The sequence below is a fragment of the Channa argus genome, chromosome 17 (genome assembly GCF_033026475.1).
Source record: "Channa argus isolate prfri chromosome 17, Channa argus male v1.0, whole genome shotgun sequence".
NCBI lineage: Eukaryota > Metazoa > Chordata > Actinopteri > Anabantiformes > Channidae > Channa > Channa argus.
The window spans coordinates 11119069-11146171 of record NC_090213.1 but is presented as its reverse complement, the minus strand read 5'-3'; the positions used below and the strand labels follow the sequence as shown (position 1 = coordinate 11146171).

Here is a 27103-nt window from a genome sequence, read left to right as displayed (position 1 = left end):
TATTCCCTTTAATCTTCCTCTTGGTTTGTAAATCAAGACTTGCTGAGATGTTTGGTAATTTTTTTTTCAGTTCAAAGAGATCTCAGTGGTGCAGATGATTTGACTATCACATCCGAGTATGGAGGTAGAGTATGTTTATTTATGAAAATAACACCTACATTCAAGATTACTTTGTGGGGCAGGGGGGAGGTGTTCCATGTCTATATATGTATGTATCTGTATCTATGTACCTTAGTGTTTTTGCCTCCCCAGGCCCATCCAGTGACAGTGACTTGACCTCCCTGGCAGTGGATACCGACTCCTTAGCTGAGCTAGATGATGGCATGGCCTCAGGCCGCACGTCCCCAAACCACCCACAGGGGGGAGCCACCAACATTAGCAGTAGTTGCAGCCCCCGTTTGCCCTCTCTCCATGAACGCCGTACCACATCTCCTGCCCCAGTCCCTGCTTCCTCCGCCCCAAACCCAGAGGTCAACTGGCCAAGTCGAGCAACACTCTTTTCTGGCAGCGTGAAAAAAGCCATTGGTGGCCCCCCAAAGGACGTAAAGTCTGATTACCTGGACAAAGCCAGTGAGCTTATTTGTTTGGCTGTGCAGAAGGAGAACGAGCAAGACTACCAGGCAGCTTTTTCCTACTATCGCAACGGTGTGGACCTGCTGCTCCAAGGAGTGCAAGGTCAGTTTGGTCATGAGCTGGATAACTTTTTACTCAGGTCAGAGTAAGAGAACCAGCTGACGCTGACCATAACTATAACATTTTATTTTGTCAATAGATAAATGTCAGTACACAGTCTTTAAACATTTAAAACTTATTGATCTCAGTCACACCTATTTCAGGTGAGGCCAGTCCCACAAGGCGAGAGGCAGTGAAGAAGAAAACTGCAGAATATCTGATGCGTGCAGAACAAATATCCAGTCAGCATCTGAAAGGCAACATGGGTCAAGGGTCAACGCAGACAGTGGTAAGTAAGAGGAAAGTGCCACTGGCCCTAGACTCCCTATGTCAGCTCATGCATATGTGCTCAATGTCCATGCAGCCCCTTTTTTTATGTTTTGTTTGTAATAGCCACTGTTTGAGTTGTGATAATTATAGACTACAACTTTTTTGACTACAACAGATTTTAACATTGCACAGAATCAAAACACAAAAATGTTAATCTTTTGTCAGGCTTTAGGGGCACAGTGCTGCTCTACCGCCACCAAAGGAGGCCAGCAGAGTCCATCTGAGGATCTGAAAGCTTACAGGGTGTTGGGAGTTATAGATAAGGTCAGTTTGTCTTTTTGTAATTTTTCTTTTTCATTCATAAACACATTCCGTTTTTTTCACATTTATTTATAAGTGTGTAAGGGAGTAAGACTATCTATTTATTTATTCATTTAACACTTTATGTCAGAATTTCCTTTTTAAACATTAAATACAAAAGAAGAGAATAGGTGAAAATGAAACCCAACCTACAACACATACATTTATTTAATTATAGCCCCAAATATAGATGGCATCCATCTCCAAAGCTCTCCGTGTCCTTTCCCTCTTTGAATGTCTTTTATCAGAAGCAATAAAAGTAAAAGATTTACTGGATGGTATGATAAGGGCTGAGTGTGTGTATGTTTAGCATCACTTGTGACTACCACAAGGTCAGTTTAGGTTGCCGGTCCTCTCAACCAGCTGCCGGGAAAGCAACTTCTCCACTCAGCCATGAAATGACTTGGCAAGCAGCTCAGATAGCGACACACAACATTGAATCAATGATGCTCATCCTACACACAAATACACACGCAAAACCCCAAGGAAAATGTTGACACAATACCAACATGTGTTACTCTGTAGAGGTGTACACCAAAGTCCACGATATGTCAGAACCAAATCTGACACACAGCGAAAAGATTTGAGTTAGAGGAAATGAAATGGCACAGCTTTACTCTCCTCCTCTGCCTTCCTCCTTTCATTGTTAATGGGGACAGAGGGGACAGATGGAGAGAGTTCCTCACCCTACTGCCCCCCCCCAAACACACAGACACACACGCACACACCCCTCCTCTCCACCTCCCCCTTTCCCTGATGTTTGTGTCTTAATTATATTAGCGCCCTGGCTAGCACTGCCACTCTGTTTACTCACAGCTCCATTCATATCCATTTAGCCTGCACCTGTTTGGTCCCAGCCAGGGTCACATGGAGAGAATGCACCCACAAAACATACGCACAAATACACACCAGGTCACACACATATGCTCAAGCTCTCCCCTGAGACTGTGAGAGAAATGGAGATGTCACAGAGAAAAGAAGGTCTGATGGTACGAAGCACTAAAGATATTAGGAAGAAACAGGGAGACAAATAGAGGAAAGGAATTGAGAGATGCTACAAGCTTTGGGTACAGATGGGAGAAAGGTGGCCATTTACAGATGGCACTGTTAGACATTATTGTGTCTTTTATGACACATTGCATAGCTCTGTGGTGACAAAAATTTAGCGCAAGAAAGAAATCATGTTTAGACATGAATATGAGTGACGAGTGGTTTGTTTTAGAGACTTCTCTTATGTGAGGCTTTAAAATATTACACCTAGATTAAATATAATGATTAAAAAGTTAATAATGATTAATATCTCAGTTATCTTTTTCTATTACATCTATAAAATTATGAAAAATGTGATCAGTCAAAAATTCACAGTCATTAAAATATTGATAAGCTGAAGAGTGTTTGACATTTATAATTGACAAGTGATTAATTACTTAATGATTAAATTATCAAACAATTATTTTCTCTCAATTGAAAAGTTAACTAATTCAGGTTTTTTGTTATTACAGCTAGTATAACATTTTTATCCTTTATTTTTTTATTTGTTAATACACCACAGACCTATATTGCAGAGACTGTTAAACCTAGGAGGATTAGACATGTTAATTCCAAATTTTCTAGTATAATTTAGGGACTGGACCTACATTTATCTTGTAGTAACCCTAGTATGTGGCCTGACCCACTCATTGAGAAACGCTGCTCCGAAGGACATAACCACTAAATCATCTTGGACTGTCTGTTTTGTACATGGCAATTAATAGCACTCTCCCACAACAGGTCCTTTTGGTCATGGACAAGAGAACACAAGAGATGTTCATCCTCAAAGTAAGTGTGATGTGTGTGTGCGCCCTCCTGACTGTAAGTGCGAAGTGTGCCAGAAACCTGTGTGTGACCAGTGTAATTGATTCTAATGGGCCTGTCCCTGTCAGCTCCTCTGCTCTCAGGTGTGAGACGTGTGCCAGATGCCAACGCACAGCACAGGCACAGATGACTACACAAGCATGCAAGCACATACACCCATACCTGCACACACACTTCTAAGCCAATGTGAACTTTTCTTGTAGCGCTGATAGATTTAGTGTGGCTGTTTTAAAGTCACGCGCTGTATGTGGCTTGATGAATCCAGTGACTTTGGGTAGCCATGGGGCATAGCTGGCAGTTCGTTAATGGGATGTTTCTCCTTTGCCTTAATCCCTTCCTCATTTTTTTTTTACACCTTACTCTTCTCACAGCCTAAACAATCACCTTCCTCTTCCTCCTGCCCATGCCCTCCTTATTTGGGTTAATTTTACTTTTCTCCTCTTGTCCTTAAATCCACTTGTTTGTGCTTCATTTTACTTTAATTATTCATCTCTGTCTCGTTGCAGGGTCTGAGGAGGAGCAGTGACTGTGGACGTACCAAGAGGACCATTGTGCCTCACTCTGTCCCCCATATGGTGCATCTTAAAAAATTCATTGTCTCTGAAGACACAGTTTTTCTTTTGCTGCAGTATGCTGAAGGTACACACATCTCAAACTCACGTTTATTAATTTCCTAATTCTGCTTTTATACCCCCAACTGTCTTTTACCCCCTTTACCTTGTCCCTCATTCTCTTGTCTCTCACTCCTTTATCTGTCCTTGTTCCAGGCAGATGTTTGATAGAGATGAGTGTGTGTCACAGGTCATTATTCTGAATACCAGGTGGCGACATGCTTCATTAGCTATGCCAACACCTGGGCTTCCCTATATCCCACTCCCTGTGTGTGTGGGTGAGTGTGTACAATGACATGCAACCATATTTTTTTAATGCCCTGTAACCTATTCAATCTGGCTTTCTCCATAACCACCCTGCATTAATATTAGTGGACAATATTGAATATCACACAGGGCTGTTTGAACATGATCTAATAAAACTAATCAAGTGCCAGCAAAGGCATAGTTTTACATCCCAGCTCTGTGAGTCCATGGGTTGCTCCTTATGCTCCTTTAGTCTGCTGTTAACACCTGAGGGGTAGAATAAGAGTAGACAGCTAGGCAGAGGGAAGCAGCGACCTCAGTGACATTGGACAAAACAACATGTGGATGATTTTACTTTCTATGCCACTGAGCGGCCCCACTATCATTATCATCACAGTGAACTCCCTATTCATTCTCATCACACACAACAGATGCTGGCTCTGAATTGCTCACACTACAGCTGTGTGTATCTATATATGTATGTGTGTGTCTGTGTAAAAAAGACATAAGTCAATACACTGTCATTACACTGGGAAGCTAAAACACACATTCTTCAAACCACATTTAGCAAAATTGGTTTCAGTTGCTGTTGTTTTTTATATTCACCCTGGATAATCAAACCTAAGTCTACATTTGAAATGGTAAGAAATTGTTTTTCTTTTTTCTTTTTTTTCATTAACATACGTATTGTTTTCAGCTTTGTTCTCGTGTGCAAACATACAAAAGGAATATTGACTTCAATTAGATTTCCTAATTAAATAAAGCTTAGCTAACTGTTAAAGTTTGTATCAAATGTAATAACACATGATCACATCCGGGTAGTATTCCAGCCTGGTTGATGAGTTCCAAAAGAATTCTGTCTTTTTAACTCAGTATTAAATAAACCCTCCTGGTTTAATCTTTAATGCCCTGTTTATTTTTTCTTCAGGTGGAAAGCTGTGGTCCTACATTGGAAAGTACCTGCATAATTCCAGCCCAGAAGAGAGCTTTGACATTCCATTTATACAGAAGAGCCATACAGTAGCTGTACACTCCTTGCAGCATACTGTTCCACAGGTGGATGTAGGTTCAGCCAGTTCTGCAGCGGGACCTGTTACAAGTTCTGATTCTGTCACAAGGCTGCAGAATAAGGGAACAAATGTTATAGTGACTCCTCTTAAAATTGTTCTCCCTCCTAGACTTAATGTACCAATTGGGGCCCAGTCAGACTCTGGGGCCACCTCTGAGGAAGAGTGCACAAACAGTTATTTAACACTTTGCAATGAGTATGAGCAAGAGAAAGTAGAACCAGATGTGCTGGAGGGGGAAGAAGAGAAGAGCGAGCAGGAAATGCTGTCACTTGAAGTGCCTGTTACGCTGACCACCACTTCTTCACATAGCCGCTCACTAATGAGCAATGACAGCCTCTCTTCGCCCATCAGTTCTAAGGAACTTGGCTTTTTCACTGAGTCATCTGACAAAAGTGGCCTCACTCATGACAATGAGCAATACTATGGTGAGACACGGGACAAGAGCGAGGTCTTTAGTCTTTTACCATCCCCTGTGGGGACTTTGTCTCTGGATCAATCCAAGCATACGCCAATGGAATTTTTCCGTATTGACAGCAAAGACAGTGCAAGCGAGATGACCTGCCTCGACTTTGGAGAGCAGCGTCCCCCTCAACAACAGGCCCCCCTCTTTTCAACATCTGACCTGGGCTCAGATGTTACAGAGGATCTTCCAGAGCTGGCTCAGGAGGTCAGGGGCCACAGCTCAGAGATTTGGGGAATAGAATGTAGTGATAAAGGCTCCATTGACTCAGTACCAGTCATTTCCTTTAAAGAGGCAGTAGTGGAGGATGAGGGTCGCCCACCAGACCTTTTGGTTAACCTGCCTGTAATGACAAGGGCTGTAGAGTCTTTACAAGAGGAAATAAATACTACAAGAGTTTGTCCTGGGCTTGAAACTACAGGTTCTCCTCAAAAGTTGATCCAGCCTGATGTTTTACAGCTTCATAGCCACTCTGAGGAAGAGGAGCCTCTAGATCAGGAGCTTTCCTCTTTGTGTACAGCCTCTGCAACCTGTGACATCAGTGCTGCATCGTCTCCCTTCAACTCACTGTGGGATGACAGCAGCCTGGCATTTGGACAAGACGCCTCTGACAAAATAGTTGGTCACCCTGAAAATAATGACATCCTTGAAGCAGATATTCAAGACACGGACTCCCATAATGAAAAACTAGAAGCCTGTACAAGAATGAATACGGACTTGGTTCTAGACCCCAATGGCAGCAGCACAGATTTTATCCTAGCTACAAATGGTGCTGAGGCCCCTGAGGCGGTTGAGAGTTTATTTTGTGTTGATGGGAAATCATTAGGAATTATTAGTAATAAAGGTGCCAGTGAATTTGATAAAAAAGTATCAAGGCTGTTTGCAGAGCTTGACGAACTGTCATTGGCTGCATCCCAAGCTCGTATCCCGGAGGAGTTTGTACGATGCTGGGCTGTAGAGATTGTGACAGCTCTGGATTTCCTGCACCAAGAGGGCATAATCTGCCGAGACCTTAACCCCAACAATATCCTGCTGGACCACCAAGGTATGACACTTTTTTTTTTATGACACGGTACTGTGCACAAAGAATTGTTGTAAAACCCCAGAAATTAGATCAGTTTCACAATCTTGTCAAAGCTTTCCTAAAGCTTGCACTAGACGTTTGGTGTGAGTGTTTTCGCCTGGTGTTACACAGAGTTTGGGAGCTGTTAGCTGATTGTGAACATGACATCAAATCCTAACTGTCACTGAATGGTGGATATAGCAGGACATCTATGTTACTTTTGGAAAAAAATTGAAAATAGTGATTATTAAGCTTAAATCCAGCAAAAACTGCAACATTTGCTAATTTCTGTAACAGTAAACATAAAGTCACATTGTTTTGAAGCTGCTATGTTATGTGAAAAACCTTTTTCTTTTTTAGTTTAGACAAAAAACAAAACATTTTTAACAATTGATGTCAGGATCTTTGCTTATTCTTTTCTTAGAGTCAATAGTAATTGCTACTTATAATCATGGACGATCTCTGTCAGTCAACCATGATGTAATCTATTTACCAAGATTAAAGCTCTTCCAGAAGGGAAAGTGTTGTTTTACCAGGAGGTCACAGATTCCCCCTCAACTTCTTCTTTTGTCATCCTGCAATCATCTCTCTCTACCTCGTTATCAACAAGCGTCTAATTAGCTGAGTGGCTGTTTTCGTCTCCCTGGTGGTAATTATTGTTCTAAAGGGCCCATCAACGGCGTAGTGTGGTGCATCAGTCTGGCTAGCCCAGGCTAATGGCCACGGCTACCTAATGACACCATTAGTTCTAATGATAGCGTTAACGGGTAGCCGCTAAACAGGAGTAATCGTTGGAGCTGTGTGCTTGAAAAGCTCACGGAGGTATATAGAGAGGCTGAAAGGAGCGGATGAAGGAAGTGTTCTAAAGGTGAGTAAACAGTTTGTAAAGTAGATTGTCAGGTTGACACTTGACTGTGTGAAGTCGACAAGTGACAGAGAATGAGAAGAATGTTTTACACTTTGATTTTAAGCTGAACGCTTTCTACCTCTTCCTCTGGCTTTAGGTCATGTTCAGATTACCTACTTTTGTTGCTGGAGTGACGTGGAGGAGTGCTGTGACAAAGACGCCATTACCAATATGTACTGTGCACCAGGTGAGATTTACAGAAACATCTTAACACATCTTAATTTCTTTGGTTTTCTCATATTAACACATTCTATAGTTAATAATTAAAATCTTCACTTCATATGTCTGTCAGTTGAGGAGGTTTGTGTCAGGTTAATTCTATGCAGGCATGCAGGGCCATAAGTAGGCCACTTTCCCATGGTCACAAAACCCTCATTCATAGCCAGACATGAATAAAAGGTCTCAGTCAACACAGACCAAATTCCTAGGGTTAGGGCTAGGGTTAAATTCTGCTCTGTTGCTTTTTGAGCTTAGAGACCCATACTTAAATTATACATCCGGAATGCATTTAGGCTAATTTATTTTACACTCCCATTAATATGCATATTGGTTAGTACCTGGAGAGTCTGTTAAATCGCTATTGTAATAAAAGCCTCAACGTGTTGTAGTTCTAAAGCATTCCTGTAGAGTGTGCTGTTGTGCAGCAGTGAGGCAGGAGTAGTGTAACTCCATGTGTTGCCCCCAGCAGGCTTGTGGCAGCCCTGGCATGCTGTTTAAAAGCTGCCTAAAACAAACTGCTGCTAAACTACAGCACCATGTCCCTACTTAGCACTTCTTAGGGCTTCTGTGTGTGGCCTGTGTGTCTGTGTGTGGCTGCATGCACATGCATTTGACATCTATGGGTGAATTATTTGTTTTCCAATATGTTGCTTAGGCTCGACACTTATGATGTTGGATATATTGGCAAATGTGTAACATAATTAATGACTTTTTCTTTTTGACTGTTATTTTTTAAAATGTGCCAAGTAGTTAACTGTTTCCTGAAAGCACCTCCACTTGGAGACGCATATAATGACCCTTGAACTCATTCACTCTTTCGGGCACTTTATCTTCTCTCAAATTCATCCTCTGTCTCAATCCAGAAAGGTCAATTCAGAATGAAATCCTCCTTGTCTGTAGAACATACAGTATGACAGCATTGTAATAAATCTGAAAGCAACAAATGTCCTATCTAATATCGAAAGTGTGCATTTTTATTCTCTTAGCAAACAGCTTGTTTAAAAGCCTACTAATGGAAATAGAAGCATATGTTCTAGTGGACAGCAGTAGATGACCTAAAGACACAGCAGTATAAAGCTCAGCACAAGAAGCTCTATGTATAATGTAGCTTAAAATCTAAATGCTTAGCTGAGACAAGTTCACAACTTAAATTATTATTTAATTATTTAATTATGTTTATGTTTAAGCATTGAAAGTTTTTACTGTGTTAAATGCTTGTAATTGGTAAGTAACCTGAAACGTGCGTATCATTTAAAACTGGTAATAAATAGTTTGACTATAACTTGTAGTGTATTATCAAACCACTGTTAAATCAGTTTGCAAGGAATCATCAAATAATTATGTATTTCAAAGGTGAATATGAAACAGATGATCTTCCTTTTTATGAAGATGCAAGCCTTTTTTAAATGTACTTCTTTCACTTGTAACGAGACATTCAACTCATTGTCCTAACTATTTTCAGTAATTAATTATTACATTGCTTAATTGAATAAGATGGTTGGATATTTTGGCTTAGTTCAAAGAATCTGTGAGACATGGAAGGATAACTAAGCGGGGGGGGAGCAAATGAAGGAGAAACATAATTGTAAGCAATGTATAAGAATGTGAATAACAATAATGCTGGAGATAAAAAAAGATAATCTGATCTTCAACTGATCTGACCTCAGCACAGGTGTTAAATGTCCTGTTGGTTAAACTGCTCCTCCGAATGGGATCAGCAAATAGTGTAATACATATTAGCAACCAATAGGGGGAGTGTTATGCTGTTGTTCAGCGAAAAGAGAGGCACTTTCACAAATTGACTGTCCTCATCCAACACTTTCTCTCTTTTTCATTTTCTCTGTTTGTCCGTCTTTTTCTTGCTCTTCAACTCCATATTCAAACATAACAAAGTAATGGGTGTCACTTATTTTGCCAGCTTGTATTTATTCCATAGCAGGCCCTTACATTTATGTGTAGATGTACTTGTGAATACACACACTAAGCAGAGGTTAGTGAGTGTGTGTGTCTCTCCTGCCCTTGTTATGTATTGCTCCAGACGGGGTCAGCTCAAGCTACGGCTTCATTCCTGATGACAGATTTATGACTGTTTGCCAGAAAGCTAGCAGGGGGCCTGCTGTGACCGTATGTGTACGTTTGTCAGTGTCTGTGCAAGAAGGAGAGAAACATGTTTTTAAAAACGCACACATTCACACCCCCAAAAAAACACGGGAGTGGACTCGGAAAATAGAGTGGCAGCGTATTATTCTGTTTATTCTGCACTTCTGCTTATTTACTTTCTCACCATTCTGTCGTTACTGATAAACATCAGATGGCTAATGTTTTGTTCTCTAATTTTTAAAAAAAAGGGAAAAAAACAAGCTGTTGATCGACACTGTGTCTCAACCTAAGCTTAGCAGAAATGGAAATTGTTTATTGTTCTGTTGAGAGGGAAGCAAGGTCAAAACCAATTGTCTTCGATGTCTAAGAAAAGGGAAATTCAACATTCTTCCCCTCTGAGGTAACAAGTATGTTACTGAGGTATGTTACTAGCCTGTTTGTTTTCCTTTACTTTTACCTGTTCAGTCATAACATGATTTAATGGAAGATAATGTCTACTTCCCCTTTTGACACTCAGGTGTCATCTCATTGTTTTGAAAGGCTTTTCAAGGAAGAAATGGTATCCTGGGTGTACTTCTCCTTTATCATTTGAATATTTTTACTCGCTGTTAAAATGAGTCATATGTTTGCATTAGGATTGTTTCAAATATGTATAATTCCGTTGGGTTAACAGAGCTCACACAAGACAGACTTACAGTCTTGGAACAGCATGCAGCTATCTCTTCTTACTTCCTACCTGCATGCACTTCACTTCCTCTTTCAACAATGACTATCAGTTAAGTTTTTAGGGAAGTTGGTCTAAGAGGAGAAGAGAGAAAGTTCCTTAAAGCTCCCAGGAGGGAGGAGATGAAGGTGATTAAGATACAAAGCAGGAGGGAACTGCATTGTTGAGGGGAAAAGGAAGAAGAGGCCATGAGGTGAATGCAGTGTATTGTTGTACTGCTGTATCTCAACCCCTCAGTATCCTTTTTATTTTCTTAGAATTCTCTTAGTTAATTTCAGAGTTTTTAAAATGGCAGGTTAGTGGGTGTATGGTCAAATTTGAAAACTTACATGCTATGCAGGGTGTTGTAACAGTGGGCATTGAATGACCCATGGCCTGTGGATGCGGTTAATTCTCTCTTCCCATCTTCCTTTTCTCTATCTCCCTTTCTCCCTGCCTCGCTCTGACAGAGCGGTAAGTGTAGCCAGCTCCACTGTACTCTCCCTGCAGCTCCTTAGACATTAATCCATTGTGATGACATCGACCTTGCTCTGAGATGCGTGTGTGTGTGTGTGTGTCCAGAATCCCCCCTCCAGCTCCTAACTACGCAGGTATCACTAGTCTGTTCAATGACGATCTTCTCTCCTTGGCTGTCAAAACATTAGTCCTGGGGAGCCCTGGAGACTGGTTGCTCAGTTTGTTGTATGTTTTTGTGTGTATATATGGCGTGTATACGAAACGTATCACAGCCCTCTCTAACCTTGGCTGCAAGAGAGCGGCACGGCCCCCTGGAGTTTCCAGGAGCCTCCAGGAGATGAGGGTTTTTTGTCTCATATGCTCCCGCAGCTAAGGAGCCTGGTCTCTGGGCACACACAGCCATGACCCTGGGTCCTGGGCCTCTGGGTGATTAGGGCCCCTCCCCCTGGAGAGAGCAGAGCAGAAGGAAGCTGAGCAGCACAAGAGGCCATCTGGTACCCAGTGGACTTAGCACTGACACATACATATTCAGTGACACATAAACTTTTGACTTTATCAAAGAAGTATCAGTGGTTACTGTGTCACTTTTAATTGTACACTGTGAGTCCCAGCACCTTCCATTGAGCCTGCTGTCACAGCCAAATGTTGAGCTCACGGAAGTATATTTAGATAATCAAGTCATACCTGCTAACCGCTTAATGATCACTGCTTAAGTCTGCTGATTGGCTGCTGTATTTTACTTTTCTTGTCTTATTGTGATCTACTGTAAATCTAAGATCTAAGTTTAAGACAAAGTAATGAGCATTTTAATTAGTAATTAAAGTAATCGTTGGTGCAGCACTGGCCTATGGTACAGATACTTTCCAGGCAGTTAAAATAAGTGCAAGGTTAAAGAAATCTCAACACAAATGGTGCACTATTTGTTCTCATGTGTTTCTGCTTTTACATTTCTTGGTAACAGTGTGTGTGCGTCTGCGCGCTCGTTGTATGTGTGTGTTTGAGGTCAGGTCATGCAGATGGTGTGAAGTTGCAGCACAGACGGTTTCCTCAATTTAACTGCTTTTTTATTATGCAAATCAACCTTTTATGAGACAGACACTTGTTTGTGTGTATGTGTGACAGTGTCTTTGTTTTTGCAAGTAATTCAAGGTGTCATTCAGTTTAAAAGCAAGACACAAAAAAGCTTGTAAGCTTAAGATCAATAAGTAATTTATATATTTATACACATTTGATTGTATTCTTATTTCACATCTTTCACTAGTTGAGTATTCCTGCTTGGGTTCTTCCATGTAAGCTCTTCCTCTGCTTCTTTATTGATTTATTCTGTGTCTCTTCTATTTTGCCCCTGTTTCAGAGGTAGGAGGAATCAGTGAGGAGACAGTAGCATGTGATTGGTGGAGTTTGGGCGCCATCCTGTTTGAGCTTCTGACTGGCACGGTGAGTCAAAAAGTGTAAAAAAAAAAAAAAAAATTCATCTTTGTTGCTAAGGTGTTGTGAGATGTCTGTAGGTGTCTTGGCTTTCAACTCTCTCACACTCTTTATGGTTGTGCCAGGTTGTGTGTGATTCTGTGCGCGTGTCTGTATGTGTTTGAGTAGGTGGAGTTTGTTGTTTTTTGTGTGTGTGCCTATGTGTGTGAGATGCGTCTTGGCTGCCGTCTCTTACTCTGGTTCTCGGGGAGTGCCAGGGGTGTCGGTGTGACTTTCTCCCCCAGCCTGAGCTCCATCTGCTGGGCCAGGGGGTCAACTCTCCTCAGACCTCTTTCCTGGCTCCTGGAGCAGCACTGGGCTCTGAACACATGGACCTCGGATTGACCTGGAAGGTGAAGAGTGGGGCAGCTCTCAAGGTGCTTGAGCTGGTCTAAGATCATGGCTATCTGAGGGGCCTTCTTTCAAGTCACACTTGGGAGGAGGGGGCCATCTCTGAGTCACTTGTTATAAGACAATAGATATAAAATCATCTCCTATACATGTACATAAACACAAGCTAATCATACCTTGATGCTGTCTTGAAGAACATAGACGCCCAGTGCAGGTGCAGATTTTAAATTTTCAATGACTATTTAAATTTAAATGAATTCTAAGTGATTGCCAATGGGCATATTTTCACATCCGGCATCAGTTGTTCCATTCAATGGCCTAAACATGAGTTGAGGTTTTAGGTTGGTATTATTATGTTGAACAATACAAACCCACTTACCTGGAAAAAAAAAACTCAGTTGCACAGATGTCTCCTTTGATGATTATGTCTGGGTACAGTCCTGGCAAGAATACACACACACAGGCACACATAGTGTCTCTTGATCCTTGCAGGATAAGATCTTGCCTGGAGCAGTCTTGACTGCAGCTAGGAACCCAGCCAGAAGTCCTGCAGCACGTATCAGAGGAGAGAGAGAGGCACCCGACCTAACTGATGTGAAAAACACACAGGGTCTCCTCAACACAAACAGTGTGCAGTTTCATCTTGCTGCACATATTCTGCTCCAGCACATTCAATTTGTAGGTGTGGATGCACTGGAAGATGTGCTGTGGCCACATACAGTGATTACGGTTATTATTGTCAATTATTTTAACAAGAGGACTATATTCAGTGGTTAAAAAAGCCCTTGCAGGTCTGATGTTCCCTTTTACTTATTTCTTTGATTAATTTCACTTTTACAATTTTCCTGTGAGTGTAGCAGTTTCATGTTAACTGGATTTGTCACTTTGACCAGGTCAAGGTTTCCTCAGAAAAACAAATGGCTTTATATTAATTGCCGATTACCTGTTGTCCCTTCCATTAAGCTGTGTAAACAAAAGAGCCAACCAAAAAAACATGTTTTTTTCATGTCGTTCTTTCTTTGCCTTTCAGTTAGTCCGATGCAGATAGCAGTTCTAAGAAAGAGCAGCAGTAGTAAAATGATCAGTGTTATTTCAGGTCCTCTGGCTCTTGGGTCTTCTCATATTTGTCCAGTGCCCATGCTTTCACACTGAGGCTCTGCATGTGTCAGTTTATCTGTCCCCTCAGTTCTCAGTATGTCAGTTTTTCTTTGTTTTAAATTGATCGTTATCTATCTCTCTCCTTTCCACCACTCCTTCCCTCTATACAGTCTCTTCTCCGGTGCCATCCAGCTGGAATTGGTCGCCATACAGCTCTCAACATCCCTGAATATGTTTCAGAGGAGGCCAGATCTCTGCTAGAACAGGTGAGTCGGACATGCTGTCCTTTTGCCTGTATAGTATAAAAACATGTAATTCATACAATAGATGGCTGTAAAGATTAGGCGATAGAGATTGAAAAATCAAGAGAAGCGTTGAGAAAAGAGTCAGACTTATGGCTATATCAGTTTAAACCACGGATTCTAACCAAATTATGTGAAAATATGTCTAAAATCAATGAAAATGTAAAAAAAAATATTTTGAATATTTTGTTACTTCTTTGTGTGCTCTGGTTTGCATGTGTATGTATGTCAGTTCAGTCTTTCATTCATGCACCTTCTTAGACTGCAGCGCTGTAGAAATACAGTTCAGAGACTAGTTACCAGTGTTAACTATAATGGGTAATGTTGGCCAACTCTACAATCTGGGGGTATTTCAGACTACGCAAAAACTTTGAAGAGATTATTGACAGTGGCGTGGAAAACATGCAGTGGCAGCAACAAGGAGTAATAAACATGACTACCCATGTAGTAGGAAGGCCATAGACAATAAAACTCAAATGGTTTCAGCAGAGCAAATCAGCTGGAGGCAGTCAACATTTTACATGTTTACAGTGCTGGTGGTAGCAGCAATTCCACGGGACATAAGCTGATAATTCCACTGCTATAAGTTAGTTTTATTATATGTATTAACACACCTGTTTGTTTTGGTTAAAAATGCAATATTTATGATGTTGGCTCACAAACTAAGATAACTTTACAGTAAGTCTGCAACTTCTCAATGAATACTATGACCCAATACTATATGATAAGTTGAAGCAGCAGGTTGACAGTGTCCACAGTTTACTGAAAACATATTTTTTTTCATGTTTTTAGGCCCATTTGGTTTTTGCTGCTTTGACTTACTTTTGTCAAAACACCTGTGGCTGGAGTAGTACTTAAATATTCTACTAAAGGCAGCATTACCACAATTAAGAAAAGTAGTATTACTTAAAGTAAGCTAATAAAAAAAAATGCTCTATTTCTTGTTATAGGATAGTCAATTTCAGAACGATATGATATTACTCAATTATAAAAATTGATGCATTAGAGGATAATTTCTGTCTTTTCCTAATCAGTTGTGTTTTCCACAGTCACCATACAGATACTAAAGCAAACACTTAACCAAATGTGAGTAGAAAAGATTAATTTGTCAGCCTGCATCCAGGATTCACTCGTTCGTTGGTGCATAGCTGGTGCAGTCAGACACACCACTCCACTGGATGACATATTTCTTCATTCCGAGACTGGTGACCTTTCTATTTTTTAACAAACGTAGCACTGTATGCTCTGATTTGGCACTTTCCTTCCAGCTGGTGAACTGTGCATGTTCAAAATTTAAGGTGGAGGTATGGAGACTCCAAAGACAAACTTTATTTGCAAAGGTTTTACTTTCCGGAATAGTGATACAAGCTGCATATTGTTCATGCAACACCTGGTTGTTTGTTGTTGCCCTTTTTGTTTAGTTTTTTGGCTGTTTTTTTTTTTTTTTTGTAACAGAAAACCCTGCACAACAAAAGTAAACACTAAACAGCAGTGTAGCACAATTCATCACCAAGTATACTTCAAAACTACATTTTACTGTAACTGCTTTGAAAGACTAGGCATTTAGTTTTTTGGTGACAAATTATGACAGAAATTGTATGACATGTGGTGGACATAATATTAATTGCATAGCTTGCAATGAGCTGACTTCTTAAACCTAATTACAAATCCCAGAAATGGGTCATCTTTGGATGTGTATTAATAAGGTTAGCCTGGATTTATCTCTGCCTAATGAGTCCACATCTCCTATGAATCGAGTGCAGTTGTCCTTTGAAGGAATGGACTCTATGGGCACTTTGCTGTCTTGCCATACTTGGTCTGTATTATATTGTATTAGACCTGACTCTGATGGTCCTTTTTCGTTAGTTAGTAGACTCATTAACTGCAAAGGTTGTGAACCTTTTGTATTTTTTGTGATGTGTCAAATCCTCATTGAGCAGCTTCTGTACTGTAAACATTTTGCCTCAGCTCAGTCTGACTGGGAATGCTCATGTGAAAATGTATAATGAATATTTTGTGTGTGTCTGTTTTGGTCTTTGTCTTGTCCCCTGTGAAGTTGCTCCAGTACAACCCAATGGAGAGACTCGGGGCGGGAGTGGGAGGCGTGGATGATATCAAATCCCACCCTTTCTTTGCCAGAGTGAACTGGCCCAAATAGATGCTGTGCATTTTAGAGCTGAGGAAACCAGAGTTGCATACCGGGCAACAGGAATAAACTCTCTTTCTGACTGGATACACAGAAATACAGTAAATCTGTAAGATGCATTTCTGCACACATCTCACATTTTGTGAATGGCCAATATAAAATCATTTCTTTACAGTTTGCCAAACAGCATTATTACCTACCTTCTACACTGCTTATTTCTTCATCTCATAAAGGGTGTAGTGTGTGTTGATGCAGGGAACACTTAACATGTGAGGTGCAATAATTTAAACAGTACGTGCTTGTGTTGAGTGATGATCCACTACAATATTGTTGCTTTTACACTCCTGATACAATAACTTTAAGCAAAAATGACACGATTAACAGGCGACATTTCAGCTTTCTCATGTTTTCCCAAAGTACTGTATGTTATCAAACTGACACAAACTTATGTCACCTTTTTTTAAACACCCACGTGCAATACACCTACATTTTTTTTACACTCATGTCATTATTCATGGGGCCATTGACATTAAATATACAGTTTGTGCTTTTTATTTGATGCTGGGGATGTGTTTTTCCTTTGACTGAGAAAAAGTTATGATGCCTCATTTCCTAGAATATCAAACTTTGACTGCCATCCAGCCCACTTACACCTACAGAGATGGACACTATGCAATGGTGAATGAACTGAAATATAGTGAGTGAGGAGCTGTGTTTTGTTGTTGAGTGAAGAACTAATTTATATCAAGAATTAATTATTTATTAGGTTATCAATGCGAGCAAAACCAGTAAAGGTAAAGTGCTTTCTTGTACATACAAGGTGTACAATGAAATTGCGTCAGACGGTGGGTTAGTCCTGAGGCCCTGCGACCGAGCCAACCGCCACTATGGGCCAACCTGAGCTGGCCCCTAACACACGTTTTTATCAGTAGGGGAAACCAGAGCACCCAAGAGAACATGCAAATTCCACATAGAAAGGCCATGTCCGGGAATTAAACCCAGGACCTTCTGGCTGTGAAGCAAGAGTGCTTAACACTCTTCCACCGTGCTGCCCAGCTCTGCCACAGTGAAACAAAGTCATACACTCTATGTGGTGAGTTAAAATATAAATGATGAAGCTTGAACCACATGTTCCGCACACCTGGAACCAAACCAGCTCTTTTACATTGTAGTTGTTTTTTATGAAAATTACACAACATTGCATTGTGTGCATGTAAAAAATATTATTTTATGTAATATTTATTCTATGAAGAATTTATCAAACAATAAATAATGAGTCTTGTTTAAAAAAAAAAACTTTTAGGATGTTGTGTTGGGTGGACAGTACACAACGTGTCAAAGCCTCAAATATGTCCAACTTATCACTAACTGCCTCATCTGTCAAATCTTCATTTGATTGTGATTTAATTTTGAGCATCACATCCACTAACGTGCAGCAAAGATCTTAGTTGTTGTTTTTTTAATGACTCATACATTAAACATAGTAATTGTTACATTATAGGACATCTGTTATCTCTTTCATACAAGCACTATTGGTGCATATATATCAAATGTATGTTAATGCATTTCTCTAACAACACAGATGATCAGTCTACAGTAGCTGCACAGTTTTACTTCACTTGCATGGCACAGTGGCGTAATACACACCAACTAATGTAAAATGTAAATTACATCCATATTTTGCTTATTAACCATTTTTATTAGACTTAAACATAACAGTGAGATTAGATTTTTCTTTCTGGTTTCTAATGAATGCTCACTCTTGTCTGTGATGTATGTGTACATTCTGGTCTGTCAGTGCACTCTACAAAACAATAAACATATCTGGATGAATACATGAACAGTAGTGATTTCTTCTTTGTAGACACACTGATTATGTATGAGAAGCTGGGAATGTGTTATTCTAAGGCTACGGCCTCTCTGTTACCTGGACTGATGACACTCCTAGAAAGCTACTGTCACTCCTGCCGAGTGTCAGCCATGACTGTAAGGAGTCGGCACACAGACATGCAAACAGTATTGCAGATAGCCAGCACTTGTTGAAACACTTTGGCCTTATTGCTGTGCAGTTTTTCTGCTGTTTGGTAACGTAGAGTTTCAGCAGTATGTCACTGCAACTTTCCAGCTGGAAAGTATTCGTTATTGTTTGCACATTAGCATAAGCTCCAGATCCTATCTAAATGTGTTCAGGTGATATCAATGACTTACGCTCATGGAAAAGCATTCGCAGCAGCGTAGAGTTTCCCTTGTAAACTTTCTGAGACAAGTTTAATCGATCAGAGAACATCACTATGAGCTGGACTCATAGTTTTTGTAGCTTCTGATTTATTGTACTTTAATAAGACCAATACCTCCAGGACTAGGCATTGTAGTGGCAGGAGCAGGGAGGGCTTGGCAGAGCAGAGTGGATTTAGAGTTTTATGCCACTACTAGCTCGAATCCCAAGTGTTGCATATTGTAGTTGTAATAACCCAAAACAACAAAGTGAAAACATGTTTTTTTAACTTTCTTTTGTGAACCAGGTACACTGAAGCCACTTTTATCATGATGAGGTAGTAATGGAAAGTCAATGTTAATGACTGAGTTCCATGAAGTTGCATCATAGAGGTGTATTTTCAGACTCACAATGTTGGCGCCTATAAAGCAATAGTTTCAGATAATATGAACTATGTTAACTTGATTTCTTGCTGGGAGCTAGATGAGGAGAATGATACCACTCTCATCTCTCTAGTTAACATGAACCTAGAGCCACAAGACAGCTTAGTATTTCATAAAGACCTAAGGCACCATAAACCATCAACTAGCACTATTTTGAGGTAGTAGTTAACAAAAAGTATTATTTCTTGAGAGTCTCTCAGAAGTTAGTTGGCTAGAAGCCAGCCATGTGGAGTGACTCTTTTGAAACCTTATATAATATTGTTTTTGAATCAAAGTCCTTCCCATCATAAGGAAAAGTATGACAAAACCAAATGTGTTTAATTCCTGTTAAGTGTCTCTATTACCTGAAATGACACATGCTCATCTAGAAACACACACACACACACACACACACAGGTCAGAGCAGTTGTTAGTGGTGTCAGGGTGTATTCCTGTGCCTCAGCCGTGCTGCCACAGGGTCAAGAGTCTGGGCTGATTAGTGGTCGTCATAGACCTGTTTCTCATTACACACACACATGCAGGGCAAGAGGTTCGCTTCAGCTCCGAGAAGAAACCTGTCAATCTTACTCACTGTAGATGTGAGATGTGCTTTCAGAATGTTCACAATGGCTGCAGACTCCCTCCAAGCACATTTTACACTGCTACACAAATAGGTTCTTCCACTAATGCTTCATGGCATATGAGATAGATATTTTTCCTTTGTTTAATGTGGCTTAGAAGAACACAATTTCCCACCCTTATAGTGTTTTAAATTCTCAAACTGACTAGCTCCGCAGGTAAAAAATAAAAACTATATTTCTGAGCAGTTTAGACTACATTTAATAACAATGTCACCTACTTCTGATGTTGGCTGGTGATGCTTTCGTTTAATTTTGGTTGAAATTTGATGGAATGATTTACCATTTTGCACTAACTCTCGCACTTTTGCCACCACTGTCTGTTTGGCTCCTCACACAAAGAGCCAAGGTGCATGTGTATCACGTGTGTGTATGTGTGCATGTGCACAAAGCCACAGGGAAGCATCCGTCTGGTCAGAGGCGAAATTAAGAGGACACACCAAGGACTCCTGTGATGCAATACAATACTCTTGTTCAGAGAACTGAAAGTGTCACCCAGGCCTGCAGGCTGAATTGACCCTTGAACCTTTTGTGCAACTTCCTGGACCTCGCTCTCTCTCTTACTCTCTCTGTGGTCTTTTCCCACCTCTGTCTCCCCTCAGCTCTCACAGCCATCGCTTTTACACAGAGGCACCAGCGAGCAGGCAGCAGCCAAATGGCCTGCCCTCTTGCTTCATATTGCTGGTGGTCAGGTTTTGTTTTTGTCTTTGATGGTTTGACTTTCGTTCCCAAAGCCCAGGAGGACTCCTATAGCCCACGGAAGGACACTCACTCCCGCACACACACACTTGGCGCCAAGCAAAAGAGTTCCGCACTGAGACCTCGGGCATCTTCTCCAGCTTCTGTCAGAGCCATGATGTCATGAAGAGACACAATGCTTCCTCATTACTGAACCCCTCCCCCCATAACCACACACACACTCACACACAAGATACACAGTGAATGGCATTAAAAGCACCACATGGTACAGATGAGCTGCACTGTAAAGCAGGTTAAGGTGTGCGGAAATTTCAGTGAAGGATTTATTTATGTTCAAGTGGCAATTTCGTTATCAGCATGAGTTGTATTTGGAGCAAGTGTTGGAGGCTTTCTGTTTTCAGTTATATGAATAAATATTTCCATAGGCAGTCAACATGTTTAAACCGATGTACCTTTGGTTTCATTGGTAGCAGTTGGAAATTTTACTTTACTTAAAAAAGATAAATTCTAATCATTTTGTTTTGGCCAAACACTTTCTGCCCATTGCTTAAATGCAGTTTTGCTGTGTAGCAGCTGGTGCTTAGTGTTAGGGATCCACAAGATCATTACCAAACAACATCAATCAACTAAACTGGTGTTTAGTTTTACAACATCAACTTTTTCAAAATTGTAGTATAAAATCTGCCAATATTTGTATGTAGGAAATTGACCGGAAATATCAACATGCCTTTTCTACAGCAACTGCCTTCTACTGTAGGAACTTACTTAATTAGATCTAAAGGTGTAATTAATAAAATCTCTGGATCTGGCTTTAATTAGGTGCTGTGATACTACTACAAGGGGAGGTCACTGCCCCTGTGCCCTGGTCTGTCTCATGCCTTGATCTAAACCGAAAGTCGAAAGCAGCTTTGTCATTTACGTCAGCTCCTACACTATACTGAAGAAAACAACAATAAAAAACAACAGCTAATTAAACTTAGACATAGTTTATTGAAGACATTTGTAAAGAGTTTAATGATTATATAAACGGTACAATGACATGGGCTGTTGTGGTGGGCCTTCCTTACCCTTATGGCAACATTGTGATGTTCCTTTTTTCTGCCTCCAGATCACAACGTGGTTACTGGGACGTTACATGAAGCATTTTAAGTTATTAAGGTCACATGAAGCCACCCTAAAAACATTGCAATCATTAACCCTTCAATAATCATGATGTATTGTCAGTTCCTTGTGATAAATAATGTACAATTTTCCCGGATGTGCTTTAGTAATCCCTCTGGGTTTGTTTTCTTCAAATTATTATGTGATTATAAAACGATTCGTCGTATGTCTTGATCATTTTGATAAAATTAGGGAAACTAATTTGCTTGTACTAGAACCAACAACTGAATAAGACAAGAACACAATCGAAGGAAAAAAATGAAGGCATCATGGTTATGTAGATAATTACATAGTTCCACGTAGTTCCGTCTAATGAATTTGCGTATTCAGAAACTGCAAGTAAAGTCAAAAAAGGTTACTGATTTACAGGACATTTAGAACAAAAGTTTTTATATCTCTCCACTATGTATCAACAATATAATTATCTTTTTTTCACAGTTTTCAAGTTTATATTGTCTCGTTGGTCATATTTGATATGTGATTGAAATGACTGTATGCTCTCATATTTGTGCATTTTAGCAGCAAATTTAAATCAAGACAGGAAACAGGCTTAAGGGAAAGAGCTAGAAAAAGTAAACCCTAAATGCCCACTAACTCTTAGAGGTGTCTCAACTCCATTCATGTCAAATTACCCAAGATGTCTTGCTGCATGAAGCATCCTCGATTCGAAGTGCTGGTTATTTTTCCTGCTCTGAGCGTTGTTCTTCCTCACCTTCCCGCCACATTGGATTTAGGGGTCTCTTTATTTAACCCAGGTGCCTGCATGTGAGTCATGATATGAGAGGCTCAGATGGTAAAGGAGTCCCAACCGGTGCCCAAAAGACGTGTCACTACTAATACCTCCCCCCCAGACCTGAAGTGTCTCCTTTCGTTGCACCGTGGGCCTCTGTGATCTGTGTGGAAGGGCGGCTTGCCAGGGCCCAGGCATGCCGTTAGCGGCTCACTAACATAGCATTAGCTCCACGGTCATCTCAGTGGGCCTGTGCTGTCTCAACTGTTTCCTCACGCTTGGCTACACACACCTTCTGTGGCTCCACACCGCTTGTTAGCTGCAGACCCCCTCTGTCATAAGACCACCCTCCCCTCTCACTTTCCCTGGTGTCTCCTCCTCTGCCTTTATTCTCTTTCTCTCTTTTCATCTCTTTCTCTCCATACAGTCTCAGAGCCTGTTGGTGTCACACACATGCAAAACATCTTATTGCTGCAGCTCAGGGACATTTAATTATCCCACTAAGAAAAGACAGATAAGGAAAAAAAAGGGAGAGAGGGTGCCATCATATCACTTTCTTCTCTCGTTGTCTAGGGGTTGTGGGGTTGCCGCAGGCAACCTGGAGGGGAATGTGATGCCTGTTAAGGAGGAGACGTTCCTGGGAATGCAGCTTGAATTCCGAGCTGGGAGCTAAAATCTACTGTACCTGCTAATCTGTCTGTTACTCCGAGGCGCAAGTCTTCCTGGCAATAAACTACATTCTGTTACCACACACAGAGACACACAGACACAGCCTAAGTTACAGTCTCCAGTCAGACGACATCTCACTCACCCTCAGGGAGATGGCAGAGGAGAAGGTTCAGAGGGAGAGAGGCGATGGTTGTGGGGGATGAGACAACAGATTAGTGAGGTCAGATGACATCTTACACATTCTGACAGAGGGGTATTAAAGGAAGCAGGAAGAGGACGGAGGCATGTCAGGGAGGTGGAGAAAAGAAGGGTGGTGGGGGTCAGATGAGATTAGGGAAGGAGGGAGGGCAGGATGTGCCAGGGGAGGTGAAGAAGCTCTTTAGTGGAGAGAGTAGGAGAGAGGCATTGATGATCTGAGGCCGAGTTAGGTGGACTTTATGATGTCACAGTATCTAAAAGGTGGCGGGGAAAGAGAGTGGGCATGGGGGTGGGGTGTGAAGGGGGTGAAAGGGAGTGAAGGGTGGGGTTAACGGGGTGTAGAGCAGTGTTCTTGAGGGAGCGCTGAGGATCCTTGGAGTCCTGGCACCTTATGGCATGGCCTGCAGTCAAACAGATGCTGCTGGCCTTGAGCAGGGCACAAATGAGAGCATTTAGAAGCAAAGGAGAGACGTGCCTTGTCTTACTGAGCAGTGCAGGACTCTGTGTGTGTGTGGGTCTGTCTCTCAAAGAAAAGAGAGCGTGAGTCGCTTGTCAAAGTTATGTTAATGCACTTCAGTTGTCTTTAACTGATTGAACATTCACTGGTTTTTGACTGTGAGGCCCTGGCAGCCAGGAAGTTGTGTTTTTGCAGGCTCTTATTGAGCAGGTCGCCTTTTAACAGAGTGTGAGTTTATCGTTTAAAACTGGCCCACGTTTTAGTTCATGAAAGTTCATCTTACTCATCTGAAGCATTGGGAGTATGAGGCAATAGCAGGAAAACAGCAGAGATAAAATAAGCATCAACAGCCTCCTTTAACAATTTAAAGGGGCAAACCCATAATTTGAGTTCATGAGGGGCACAAATCAAACTGACACTGAAGTTGCAGTAGATGTTGCATGCTTGCAGTTAGGCAGAGTTTCCTAAAGACAAATCTAATTCATTAATATCTAGGGAGCCACAGTATGTGTCAGTGGAGGACCTGGATCTAGTTGATAAGGCCAACAGCAAATAGGAAGACAGTGTTTTTGTGGTATGAGGTTTGGTCTTAATGAAACACAGCCGTTTTTCTTTATTTTATCTGTTCAGATTTCATTTGATTTTAGCTCATATATGTACTAAGGAGAACTAGGAATCATATGTGAATGCATCCAAATCTTTCCTATGAAAGCTGCTCACTGAGAACATAATGGAATTAAGCCTCTGTCAGCTTCCTCGTGTTATCCACATGTCCATTGGCCAAACTGGCTTCCAATCCTACAAACACGGACCGAATGGATGATTGGATAATACAACTAGTAAAAATCTAAATCTCCTCCATACACCCACTGGATGGATTGTTGGCTAGTTATGTAGGAAGATGTCACACCTATTCTATTCTTAGTACCGCCTCTTTTGTTGTTGTTTTTTTTTTTTTTTCCTTTCGGCTTATCCCGTGAGTTCAGGGTCGCCACAACGGATCATTGTCTGCATGTTGATTTGGCAGTTTTTTACACCGGATGCCCTTCCTGAAGCAACCCTCCCCAATTTCTACCCAACTTAGACCAGCACTGCATAGCTGGGGATGGGAATGGGCTGTCAGGGGTTCAGTGTCTTGCCCAGAGACACTTGAACATATAACCGGGACTGGGGATCAAACCACTGACCCTGTGGTCGACTGCCTTACCAACTGAGCTACAGCTGCCCCCATTCTTAGTACCGCCTACAAAGCTGTAATTGTTCGTCATTGCTTCCAGCCATAGAAAGTGCTTTCAGTGGGCACAACATCAGGCCTATTTGAATGACTAAACAAACTGTAGATGTGGGTGGTGATTCAGAGGTCTGGAACCAGGCTAAGCTACCTTTGAGCTTGGAGATATTTTTAGTGGAGGGTGTGTGTTACAATCTGGTGACATGGAGTTTGCGATGTTAACCACAGGGAGAGTCTAAAAAGCTGGGATATCTTCAGCTCTGCTCAGCATTTTGACCATTTTATTTTAAAGAAAATATTGATCCCTACTCTTAATTGGCTTATTGTATGAGGGGCCATTTCCTCTCTCTTTCCATCCCCAACTGCACAGACCACACAAAAACAAAACATAACTTGAGAATCTATACTCAATAGCCATGGTAGGTACACTGTGATACTTCATGGCATAGATTAAACAAGGTGCTGAAATTCCTTTATTCCTTAGAGATTTCGCTCCATATTGACACGATATCATTGTGCATTTACAGCTTTGTTAGCTGCACATCCATGATGGAAATCTCCTGTTACACTACACCCGAAAGGACTGACATCTGGTGATTGTGGAGGCCTTTTGAGTAGACTGAACTCATTGTCCTATCATTGTACTTATCCTGCTTGAAGTAGCCATTAAAAGACGGGTACACTGTGCTCATAAAGGGATGTACATGGTCATCAACAATAAGCCTTGAGATGATTGTCCATGAAATTCCAGTAGAGGAGCAGTTTCTGAAATTCTCAGACCAGCCTACCGATCCTGCCACACTCAAAGTCATCCAAATCACCTTTCTTCTCAGTTCTGATCCTCGATTGGAACTTTAGCAAATTGTCTTGACCATGTCTGCATACCTAATGCAGTAAGTTGCTGCCATATGATTGGCTGATTAGATAGTTGTGTTAACAAGCAGTTGAACAGGTGTACCTAATAAAGAGGCCGGTGAGTACGTGCCTCTGTTTTGAAAAACTACTGACTCTAGTGGGTGGAAGCATGAAGTAAGTGGAAGAAGAGTAGCAGCAACTCTCTCCTCACTGTCTATTCTCTCTCCTCCATCTCTATTTTTTCAAGTGTAAGTGATAATATCCTCCCTTTTTCTACCTCTCACCAGCTTGAGTGATTTGCTAAGGCGGTGTGTTCATGTGTGTGTACATGTGTGTGTATGCATCTCACATTAGCCTTTTTCCATTAAAGCAATTTCACCGCCCATTGTATTCCTGAAGAGGACCTGGGAAGTCACTAATGGTGCCTTGCGTCCACACTTGCACGCTCGTACACACACCCGCCGCACAAGCACACAGCAGAACATCTCTCAGTGCGTGCTATCATCACCTGTCGCCTGATTGCTGTAAAACACACACATTAGCATAGAATGAGACACATTATCACTCCTGATTATGGGACGCTAAGAGGTTTCACAGAAAAAAAAAGACCTCGCACCTTTTCTCCACAATGCCTGCTGCTAGTGAGATAAATGCATGTTGTCCAACATCTCTGACGCTACGAAACAGCCTGAAGACTCTGCTGATGGATTTAATGGCCTCTTGTTGTCCATGTTCATAACTGCTCAGATTTGTCATGTCAGTACTTTTTTTTTTTTTTTTTAAATTCAGACGATGCTGGGATCTGGGTGCCACCATCAAAACATGTACTTTGTATGTTTCTGGCTGTTTTGAAATTGTATTGAAAAGTGCCTGGCTGGTGGTGATTTCAATAGGTTATTATCTATTTTAGTGGGATCAAATCTAAGTAGGAAAAGAGCAGAGACACACACGCACAATACACAAAACACAGCGCATCTGCCATGAAAGCGGTGACAGTGCATAGTTAGCAGGTGGCCTCCTCTTCCCTGTCTTGATGAGTACAGGAAGTGTCAGCCGTGTATGGCGGAGGTAGCGGTCAGTAGTCTGGGTCAAAGTTTTTTCCCTCTCTGCTTTTTGCTGTGTTTTCTTAAGTCTCGGGTCACTGATGAGGTCCCACCGCGTTTGAAAGGCCTCAATTATTTCAGGGGTGGGAGACGAACAGGAAGGAGGAGGGAAGATGCAGTCAATGATGAGTTTTAACTTTTCTTCTTTTGTGTTGCCACAGTTTTTTTCTAACTAGGAGACTGGAAATGGTGAAAGGCATGTCTGGATCCCCATATAGCAAGACAGTGTCACAAGGTGAAGGTTCAAAGAGTCAAAGATGGGAATTCCCCTCGCGTATGGGTTGTGTAAGTTGTGAGTGAGTTGTGAAAGCAGTATATTGAGGGATGAAATCGCTACAGTTTTTTCATG

At 41.3% G+C, this 27103-nt stretch overlaps 1 protein-coding gene across 5 annotated transcripts in view; it reads left to right on the top strand.

The window, feature by feature from the left end:
• The window catches only part of rps6kc1 (ribosomal protein S6 kinase polypeptide 1), a 48435-nt gene that overhangs the window by 4190 nt on the left and 17142 nt on the right, over positions 1-27103 (top strand). For 2 of the 5 annotated variants that reach the window (XM_067483058.1, XM_067483054.1), the window contains exons 6-15: positions 71-124; positions 253-675; positions 822-961; positions 1168-1266; positions 3073-3120; positions 3663-3795; positions 4942-6588; positions 7611-7700; positions 12367-12449; positions 14099-14194. In XM_067483058.1, the coding sequence (XP_067339159.1) occupies positions 71-124; positions 253-675; positions 822-961; positions 1168-1266; positions 3073-3120; positions 3663-3795; positions 4942-6588; positions 7611-7700; positions 12367-12449; positions 14099-14194 (2813 nt within the window). Of the gene's footprint in view, positions 1-70; positions 125-252; positions 676-821; positions 962-1167; positions 1267-3072; positions 3121-3662; positions 3796-4941; positions 6589-7610; positions 7701-12366; positions 12450-14098; positions 14195-16286; positions 18210-27103 lie in introns of those variants that run through there. The other 3 variants (XM_067483057.1, XM_067483056.1, XM_067483055.1) reach the window with 3 other exon arrangements.